This window comes from Triticum dicoccoides, chromosome 5B (genome assembly GCF_002162155.2).
Source record: "Triticum dicoccoides isolate Atlit2015 ecotype Zavitan chromosome 5B, WEW_v2.0, whole genome shotgun sequence".
Classification (NCBI taxonomy): Eukaryota; Viridiplantae; Streptophyta; class Magnoliopsida; order Poales; family Poaceae; genus Triticum; species Triticum dicoccoides.
Window position 1 is genome coordinate 25,759,580 of NC_041389.1, and position 11,156 is coordinate 25,770,735.

Here is an 11,156-nt window from a genome sequence, read left to right on the forward strand (position 1 = left end):
TATTAAAAAAACAACAAAGTTGTATTTTGAAAATTGTTCGATACATATTACAAATAATTGTATAAAAACCATAAATTATATAAATGGCTTAAAACTTGTTAAACGTGTTTGTAGAAATGTAAGAATAATTTTACACAATAATTATTTTAAAACACATCGAGCATTTTATGAAATATATGTTGCAATTTTTTTGGATGCGTGACGGGCATTTTTCAAATACACGTTTACAATTTCTTAATACAAGTGAGAATTTTCCCAAAATATCTTGCTTTTTAGAAAAATGCACTAACACTTTTGTAAGTTGATGGCAAGTAATATGTTGAGTTGTTCTCTCTTTTTTTTTAAACGTGAGAATTTCTCAATAATTTTTAAAATTTTCTGCAAGTTAACATTTTTTATTTTTTATTCTTTTTATTATTTCGTCTGATATCCCTAACAAATAGTAGTGTATCTCGATAGTGCATAGATAATTGTTCTTGGCTTATTGGTTAGCACATGTGCATGTAGTGCGTGAGGTAATGAATTCAAATCCTGCCGGTGCGCTATATTTTTGTTATTATACTCTATTTTATTCCACATGCTGACATGCGGGGCCTAGATCTAACAGGTGAGATCAATGCAATTTAGCATATTTAAATTAAAAATCAGGAGCTTTTGCGAAAATTATTTAAAGTACAAGGAATTTTCTGTAAAACAACCAGCCCACTCCTCTCACAAGAATTGACATGTGGGTCAAGCCATGTTGGCACACCATGTGGGCTGTGCATATCCCCGGATACAGATGGAGGCACCGTATTTGAACGTTCGAACAAGTTACGGCACCAGTTTCATGTATTTTACAAGTTTAGGCACCAAAGTGATCGCATCGAACAAGTTGAGGCACCCGTGGTGTATTTAACTCTATTTAATAGTGTAAACAAAACGAAGAAGTTACTCCACATACACTGCCGGATTTTGACTTTGTGGACATCCTTGCTGAGCAATCCTGCTCTACTTATGGCAAATAATAAAGGCATGACGCTGAATTATTTTTACAGTGCAGAAATCTAAGCTGAAATAAGAATTTGTATGCCAATTGCAGGAACTTCTTGCAGGTGGAGCTATACAATTCAGTGATAGCCAGTTTTCATCAGCTGCCATTTTGCTCAGAAGGAAAGTTGGGGCTGTTAGAATTATTTATCTTACATAGTCCATCAACCATTCCAACAGCATGCTCACAGATGTAGGTGGTTGGACATTCAAACACACTTTTACTAGGCAAGGACAATTATTTTACAGAACTGCGATTTACTAGGCAAGGACACTTGTATCGCAGACATTGCCCCAGCAAACGTGCGTAGTGCTATCGGCAATCCTCCACAGGCTTGAGCCATCTGCATATAACAGTCAATCAAGTTAAGCAGCTGTTGTGAAAGTAACAGCAGGTTGAAATTTAGCCACAAGAAAATGGTGAAAGTACGAAGGACGCAGCAGCTAAGATGGACAAACAAATCAACTATTAATATAAAACAAAAGTGATGGCTGGAACAAATCATCTCAACTTCTATAACCCTAGAACCTGAACTCTTTTCAAGTTGGGCTATGGGGTCAGAACTAAGGGAAGTATCTAAGGAGTAAGATTTTTATATTTCAGTTTACAAAGAAACATCAACTTAAAAAGATTTGGTACACAGAATATGAATTGTCAACTTCCTTCGTAACATTTGTTGTTCTTTTGGGAGTTTTTAGATTAATCCAGTTCCAACTGTTAATCCATTCTCTAAGGAGCATAGCAGCACACAAGGAAAGCAGTCAACGATACTTCAAACGCATCAGTTGTTTTCTTCAACTAAAAATTTGCAAGTGAAATTTCCTAACTAGACTTGTTTGCTGAGAAAGTACCAAAGAAAACACTACAGCTGTAAGTGTGTTTATTACAACTTCATCTTCTACACATTCAGCTGAGATGCAATAGTGATAAACATCTTATAGGCTTATTGGCAGCGGGACCTGCGAAGAATTGTGACTGTTTTCTCTTAAAGATTAGCTATGGACTATGGTACTTGGTACATAATCTTATTTAATGTGTGCTTCAGAAGGGGTTCTGCAAGATGTCAAGGTCACTGAAGATGGAAAACTTCTCCCTTTTAGTTTTCTGAACATGCTTTACTGTTAGTCAGGTTAGCTTTACAAATGCTGTTGTACTAGACCTATTTATTTAATTACCATCTTGCAGTTTTTAGATGAGCTTAACCTTGGAAAAAATTGTCTAAGCCAATCGTTTTAAGTCCCAAGTTACAAATCTGGGTGTGAAATTTATGGTGCTTTTTTGGTCTCCATCAGTAGCTTTCTGTCTCATAAATTAGCAAATTTAATGACCGTCTTGTTATTCGAATCCCTGCCCGCAAGCCATTTTCTCACTTGGAATGATTTTTCTTCGAGAAGTTTTTCCTTGAAGTTTCCGGAGTCTGGTTAACACATTTTTTAGTACAAGATGCCTTGGAATCAGTCCCTAAGGTTAGCTTGTTAATATATTAAATAAGCAATTTACCGATTGTATGTGCCCAAAATCTTTCAGCTAAGCAATCCATCCATTGTGAAAGCTTAACACCGAACTTATCTGTCGGTATGGACTGGATCCAACATAAAATAGCTAGCATAAGGATTTTAGTATTTGAGGTTAGGTTTCTGATGATATATCAATTATTAGATTTTTAAACTGACACAGATCAACTTTACAGATACTTCTATTTATCAAAGGTTTCTTGCGGAACACACAATGTTTCCTTGTTGGCTCCATTAACTATCTTGAAGAAAACCTTGTTAAGTTGAAGTGTTTGAATAGCTTTGGTGACCCCAACAGGAAGTAATCAGATCATGCCTCTTATTGTGCGACTGATTACTTGATCTATTTAATAGTGTCTTGACGGCCGTTTAGTGCTCATTGAAGGTGCATGGCAATTGGCAATACTGAAAGGGTGACTAGACTTGAGAATCAACGAATTGAGGGAGTGATAACGCTTGTGATGAGAAGGTTAATATCTAACTACGTGGATTTGTAAAATTTGAAATCTTTAGAACAAAAAGGAAAGAATATTTTGATGTAATATGACTCGCTCAACTTTGTGACCAAAGATAAAAATTGTTGTCTTGGATTTTGTTGTTGGACTAGTATTTTATTGAGAGTGATGAATGCACTGGCGATATCTTAAGTATTAGTACCTTATTACCCATCTTTATTGATTTTGGTATATCCATACGTTATTAAAAAAATCGATTTCACTTGAACAATTGCCTAATAACTAGGATGAATGAGGGAACTGATTCCTACAGTTACAAGTGCACGTTTACTGGCAGAAAAAAAACAAGATAACAGGAAGTGCTGGCATGCATGAATCTTAGAAACAACATTTTGGTGGGCTGTGTACCTCTTTGGCCAGCGGCTGAATCCGAGGGTCATCAATGATTGCATCCCCAACTCTGTTTTTAAAGAGGCTCCAGGCATCATCTTCCCCCAAACACCCTATTTCGATGATGTTATCAGCAGCACAACCCATGAGGGCACAGACATCCTTGCTCCCCGTCGCAATGATGACCTTCTGGTGCCGGTACTTCCCAAGTGGCATCCGCAGGCCAACCGCCGCCAGATCAACAGGCGCCTCCAGCTCATCTAGCAACAGGAGGAAGCTGGTGTTTGACAAACTGTGATGGATAACGCGGGCCCGGCTCTTCTCATCCATCAATGACATCATTTCGTAGTTGTAGCCCAAACATACGCCCAATGCAAGCTGCACATCCGTCACGGTGGATCTGCTGCCAAACCCAAAATAGAGCACATGGTGGAAAACAGCAAAGATTCGGTAAGACTGTCGCAGCTGCATGAGAAGGGAAGATTTACCCACTCCACTCACGCCCCAGATCCCTAGCAAGTTATCATGGGCTAGCCTGCTCTCCAAAAAGTCATGCACCTTGTTAAGACAAGTCTCCATTCCCCACAAATGGCGAGTTTCCAACCGGAGCTTCTGCAGCCTCATCTCACGGGCATGAGCACGGGTACGAGCTGCCTCCGACCGGAGCCGTATACAAGTGAGGAGCAGATCATGAACTCTCGCTGTGAAGAACTTGACCATTACCAGTGGTAGGAGGATCATGTTGAGCACAATGGTAGCCCCCTGTTTCAAAGCAGCAACACGCAGTCACTAAATCATGCTCATAAAGGGACCACATGGATCAATGGATGTTGTTTCATGTTTGGATGTTGTACAACTACAGATTTTAAGGTAAATATACCTGAGTCCTGGGGTGCCATAGGTACATGATGAAGGCAAGCTCAAGTTCGTAGTACAATGGAATCCTGTGGTTGAAAATTTGAAATGGAGTTGTAACATTACAGCAGCCTAGAGAGCAGACACACTTTTAAGGCCAAGTAAGTAGGAGAAGAACATTACCTCAAGAACAGTACGCCTGTGATTGCGTCAAGTATGAATAGGATGTATAGTACTATGCTGTAAAAAATAGATAAATATTAATCTTCAGATTTTACATCCAATATGAATTGTTCATGACACAGATCAATCCAACATCAAGCAATCCCTTATATCACCCAGTTCCCCGGTAGAAAGATGGGCTAATGACACCTTAAATTCTGATATTCCCAATAGAAATGACCCCCTTTTCAGCACAGATATGTTCTCTGCTAGTACATCCTATCTTAGATAACAAAAAACTATATGGATCACCAACAACCGGCTTAACACAGCGTAGTGCACCAATTAGACATTAAGTGTTCTCACCAATTAAAAATAAAATGTTCTCACCAATTAAACATTTAAGTGTTCTGGAATAAAAAATGAGTAAGGTTGGGATAAGTACATGTACTCCATGAGGAACCGGACCCGGTAGGTTGAGCTTGAGCCGCGATCCTGCAGGAGCGGCATCAGAAATCCCAAAATTACCTTCGGGATCACATACAGCTGCATAACATACCCCCAAAACGCTCTGCGAAGAAAAGAAGCAAACAAAAAACTGTAAAAAAACGAGGGGAAAATATGTATACAAATAGGAATGAAACATCTACACATTCGTCGTGTACTGGGAGGAAAGGAATACTTACACACACACCAGCATAACAGACGCCACAAACAATCTGCAAGGAGCAAAAGCATGAAAATATCTGCAAAAAGATACGCAGAAAAGTGCGTACAAGGAGGAAAGGAGCACCTACGGGGTTCCGGTAGACATCCTTGAGGCGAAGGTTGCAGGAGCGAGTAGATCTGGTGGTAGTTGCCTTCAGGAGTAGTTGGCGGCGGCGGCGGAGGCGGCGGCGGCGGCGGAGGCGTGGCCTGGCGTCGGAGGCGATTTGAGGGTTTTCTTTTTTCTTTTCGGGGATAGTCGATTTGAGGTAGGAGGGGGTCGGACTGGACCCTCTTGTTGAATATAAGGACAAGGTTGAGCCCGAGCGATACGGCTTGCTCCGTCACGGCTTCTCCGACAGTGCGGCTTGCTCCCTCACGGCTTCTCCAACAATAACCTCAGCCGAACTTTACAAATACGGTCATTCAAACGATCGCGAACGCGATCGCACGTGTCCGATAATAGTGATCGGTCACGTCTCAAATTAGCAATTCTGCATCTGTCTCTTTCATACTTCATCCCCTAATTTCATAGAAAGCATGCGAAGAAATCCTAGTACTACGTACTACCCTAGCTAGTCTTCGTCGTCGGAGATGTCAACGACGACGGTGCCGGGCGCCAGCTGAACGGGCAGTAGGAGGCCTTCGGCTCATCCTCCCCCTGCTCGACCTCATCCATGTAGGCGAGCATCTCCGCCTCCTCCGCGGCCTCATGCGCCGCCATCTCCTGCCGGCGATGGCGTCTGGCCTCCGCAGCCGACTCCGACTGGAGGGACCGCATGCAGATCCGCTTTGCCAGCGTCCTCCACATCCTCCTCCTTCGACTCATCCTCCTCCTCCCTGTCCTCCTTCTCCTCCAACTCCTCCTCCGGATCCACTGCACCCAGAGGTAGCCCCGCGGTGATCCGGGCTTTGCGCCTAGCCCGGATCTGCTCAAGGAGCTCGAGCCAGCGCTCCGACGTCAGAAATGACTCGCTCCTCACCCAGCAGCGTGGGGGCATGGCTACTAGGCAGACGGGCGGAGTGGAAAGTGGCGGAGGCGGCGGACAGGAGGAAAATGTGGATAGATGGTAGGATTTCGGTGCCGCCGGTCGACTTAAATAGCCGTGCTAGGCACGACGCGGCCCGCCAGAGCTGCGCCATGCGGCGCCACCTGTCCGGCAGAGGAGACGAGTTTCGGACCGCCGGGTTTCAGGGCGTTTCCGGCTGGCACCCCTTGATAACCCATAAGTATAGGGGATCAGTTGTAGCCTTTCTCGATAAATAAGAGTGTCAAACCAAAGGAGGATCTAAAGGTAGAATCAATATTTCCTTCAAGTTCTATCGACCACTGATACAACTTTACGCACACTTGACGTTCGTTTTACCTATAACAACTATGAAACTATTTTTGCAGGTGATGGGATAGGTTTGCAAGAATAAAACTAGAAGTGCTTAGCAAGAATAAACTACGAGTACTTTGCAAGATAATAAAGTTAGTTGTTTAGTAGTGAGCTTTGTCACAAGAAAGTTATTTGTCCCTAGTCAATTGATAACTAGACTAGTAATCATTATTGTAATTTTATATGAGGGAGAGGCATGAGCTAACATATTTTCTCTACTTGAATCATATGCACTTATGATTGGAACTCTAACAAGCATCGGCAACTACTAAAGATTATTAAGGTAAACCCAACCATAACATTAAGTATCAAGTCCTTCTTACTCCCATGCGCAACAACCCCCTTACTCGGGTGTACACTTCTGTCACTCTAGCCACCCATCATAATCGAATCATGAACATATTGCAACACCCTACAGCAGAAATTCCTCATGCTTGCGTGACAGAGGGCATCATAGGACAACACCAAAATAAAACATACAACTCAAATCAATCACGATCATCAATCAACCCATAGGACAAAACGGATCTACTCAAACATCATGGCATAGCCACATATCATTGGATAATAATACATAGTGTTGAGCACCATGTTTAAGTAGAGATTACAGCGGGAAAAAGAGGTGTTACACCGCTGCATAAAGGGGGAGAAAGTTGGTGTTGACGGTAGCTAGGTTGTTGGTGTAGATCGTCGTCACGATCCTTGCCCCGGCAGCACTCCAGCGCCACTGGGAGAGAGGGGGAGAGAGCCTCCCTCCTTCTTCTTCTTCTTCCTTGACATCCCCCCTAGATGGGAGGAGGGTTTCTCCTCTGTTCCATGGCCTCCATGGCGGCGGAGGGGCAAGAGCCCCTTCGAGATTGGACCTCTCTCTATCTCTCTTCTGTTTCGTGCCCCTGATTTCTGGCCTATCACCCTTTCTTAAATATTCAGATATCCGTAACTCCGATTGGGCTGAAATTTTAACATGAATTTTGTCCGAATATAAGCTTCCTTTCGGCGAAGGACACCTCCAACCGACCTACGGGGTGGCCACAAGCTTGCCAGGGGCACCCTGGGTAGGGGGGGGGGGCCTTGAGCTTGTGGGCCCCTCGAGCATCGTCTCGCATTGATTCCGCTTCCCAAAAAATCACATATATTTCAAAATAATTCTCCGTAAAATTTTATCGCGTTTGGACTTCGTTTGATATGGATTTTCTGCGAAACAAAAAACATGCAACAAACAGGATCTGACACAGGGCAGTCGATCAATATGTTAGTCCAAGAAAATCATATAAATTATTGCCAAAAGTATGTAAAAGTTCTAGAATATTGGCATGAAACAATCAAAAATTAAAGATACAACAGAGATGTATTAGCATCCCCAAGTTTAATTCCTACTCGTCCTCAAGTAGGTAAATGATAAAAAAAGATAATTTTTGATGTGGAATGCTACCTAGCATAATATTGATCATATAATCTAATCATAGCATGAATATTAAGACATGAGTGAATCAAAGAAATAGTCTATAATTTGATATAAAGGCATCAATACTCAGGCATCCCAACAAACAATCATGCCTTTCAAAATATCAATGCTAAAGAACGTCATCCCTACAAAATCATATAGCCTTGTCATGCTCCATCTTCTTAACACAATGTATTTATCATGTACAACCCCGATGACAAGCCGAGCAATTGGTTCATACTTTTTAACGCGCTTTAGTTTTTTCAAGCCCCACGCAATAAATAAGCGCAAGCCATGGATATAGCACTATGGGTGGAATAGAATACGGCGGTAGAGATTAATATGGAGAAGACAATAAAAAGAAAGTCTCACATCAATGAGGCTAATCAACGGGCCATGGAGATGTCCATCAATTGATGTCAATGCGAGGAGTAGGGATTGCCAGATGCACTAAGAGCTATAAGTGTATGAAAGCTCAAACTGAAAACTAAATGGGTGTGCATCCAACTTGCTTGCTCATGAAGACCTCGGGCATTAGAGGAAGCCCGTCATCGGAATATACAAGCCAGGTTCTATAATGAAAAATTCCCACTAGTATATGAAAGTGACAACATAGGAGACTCTCTATATGAAAAACATGATGCTACTTTGAAGCACAAGTGTGGAAAAGGATATTAACATTGCCCATTCTCTCTTTTTCTCTCATTTATTTGTTTTTCTTGTCTTTTTTCCTTTTTTTTGTTGGGCTCTTTTTGTCCCCTTTTTCTTTTATTTTTATTTTTCGTCCGGAGTCTCATCCCGACTTGTGGGGGAATCACAGTCTCCATCATCCTTTCCTCACTGGGGCAATGCTCTAATAATCATGATCATCACACTTTTATTTACTTACAACTCGATACAACTAAGACATGATGATGACTCTATATGAATGACTTTGGTAGTGTACTAGCATGTGCAATGATCTAGCATAGCAAAGATATAAAAAACGGACAAGCCATGAAAATATCATGCTAGCTATCTTACGATCATGCACAGCAATATGACAATGAATACTCAAGTCATGTATATGATGATGATGGAAGTTGCATGGCAATATATCTCGGAATGGCTATGGAAATGCCATAATAGGTAGGTATGGTGGCTGTTTTGAGGACGATATAGGGAGGCTTATGTGTGATAGAGGGTTTGAATGCACCAACAAAGTTTGCACCAACTCGCGAGGTGAGAAAGGGCAATGCACGGTACCGAAGAGGCTAGCAAATTGTGGAAAGGTAAGAGTGTGTACAATCCATGGACTACATTAGTCATAAAGAACTCACATACTTATTGCGAAAGTTTATTCGCCCTCGAAGCAAAGTACTACTACGCATGCCCCTAGGGGGTAGATTGGTAGGAAAAGACCATCGCTCATCCCCGACCGCCACCCATAAGGAATACAATCAATAATAAATCATGCTCCAACTTCTTAGCATAACGAGAGACTATACGTGCATGCTTCGGGAACCACAAACCTTAACACCAATATTCTTACTAAACAACAATCATTCACTAGTACCTCCCATATATTATCATCTCTATATCGCAAAACTATTGCAAGGAATCAAACATATCATATTCAGTGATCTACAAGTTTTATGTAGGATTTTATGACTAACCATGCGAATGACCAATTCCCATTGACTTTCTAAATAGATATAAGTGAAGCATGAGAGTTTAATTCTTTCTACAAAACACTTAACAAACTCTAATAAATATAAGTGAAGAAAAAAAGCATTCTACAAATAATAGTTTTGCTATGTAGAGAAACAGGCATCCAAACTTCAAATGATATAAGTGAAGCACATGAAGCATTCTATAAAGCCATACCCAAAAGATATAAGTGAAGTGAAAAGAGCATTTTATAAATCAACCAAGGACTATCTCATACCAGCATGGTGCATTATTAAAATAAAAAGAAAAAGCACACAACGCTCCAAGATTTACGCATATCACGTGAACAAAACAAAAACCGAAACATATCGATACTTGTTGAAGAAAGATGGGATGCCTTCCGGGGCATCCCCAAGCTTAGACGCATGAGTCTCCTTGAATATTTACTTGGGGTGCCTTGGGCATCCCCAAGCTTGAACTCTTGCCTCTTCTCCTTCTCCTCATATCGAGACCTCCTCGATCTTTGAACACTTCATCCACACAAAACTTAACAAAACCTTCGTGAGATCCGTTAGTATAATAAAGCAAATCACCACTCTAAGTATTGTTGCAAACCCATTCATATTTTATTTTTGCATTATGCCTACTATATTATAACTTCACCATGGCCTATACCCACCGATACTATCCATAATTTATCAAAACAAGCAAACAACGCATCGAAAACAGAATCTGTCAAAAACAGAATAGTATGTAGTAATCTGAACATTGACCATACTTCCATAACTCTAAAAATTCTGAAAATTTAGGAAAAAATAAAAAAATGCATAGATGTACCGTGTAAAAATTTCAGAAACTTTTGACGTTCGAGTAGAAAATTTAAATTCACTCACTACAGCTAAAGTTTCTGTTTTTGCACTTCACACACCAAGCAAACAATCTAATTGTTGGAGATATGCCCTAGAGGCAATCATGTATGATGATATTTTCTATGTGTTTATGAATAAAGATAGTCCTTGGACATTATCAATGATGTGTATCAGCAAGTACGTGACTTGTTTGTGGCACTATGCATTGTATGATGACTGTCCTAAAAGGTCCCTAGTCGAAAGGGCTGTGTGGACGCGCAGCCGACTAGACTAGCATACGACACGGCGATGGCTTGGTCTCACTAGCCATGGAGCATAGGATGCTAACCGGATAATATGGACTTGGAAAGGCCTGGTCGGATTCAACGTAGTCGGATCCGAGTCGAGATAAGGTCTGAGTCGGACAGAGCCAACTATGAGACGCAGCGTATGCCATCTGTGAGTCTCTAGTACAACATACATTCTGTGTCCTAAGACCTGAGCTGACACATCTACTCGGGATGGTGACAGACTTGCTTTGGGATGACCAAACGCTACTCCGTTACTGGTTAGTTACAAAGGTAGGTTTCAGGCTTGTCCAGACTCATGCTGCGAGACATGGTCGAGCAAGATGGGATTTGCCCCTCCGATCAGGAGAGATATACTCTAGGCCCCTCGTGTGATCTGGCCAGGATAAGCATGGCCGTGCGACAAGGATTAT

The 11,156-nt window shown here is 41.5% G+C and overlaps 1 protein-coding gene across 1 annotated transcript; it reads right to left on the reverse strand.

Annotated features, from left to right (window-relative positions):
- Positions 1–1,047: 1,047 nt before the first annotated feature.
- Positions 1,048–5,374, reverse strand: LOC119307158 (disease resistance protein RFL1-like). The gene is made up of 7 exons (XM_037583252.1): positions 5,204–5,374; positions 5,093–5,125; positions 4,852–4,977; positions 4,428–4,484; positions 4,270–4,333; positions 3,408–4,151; positions 1,048–1,373 (listed from the first exon to the last, which is right to left on the reverse strand). Exons 1-7 carry the CDS (start codon positions 5,218–5,220, stop codon positions 1,254–1,256), a joined length of 1,161 nt encoding a protein of 386 aa, XP_037439149.1. The 5' UTR covers positions 5,221–5,374; the 3' UTR covers positions 1,048–1,253.
- Between the last annotated feature and the right edge of the window lie 5,782 nt (positions 5,375–11,156).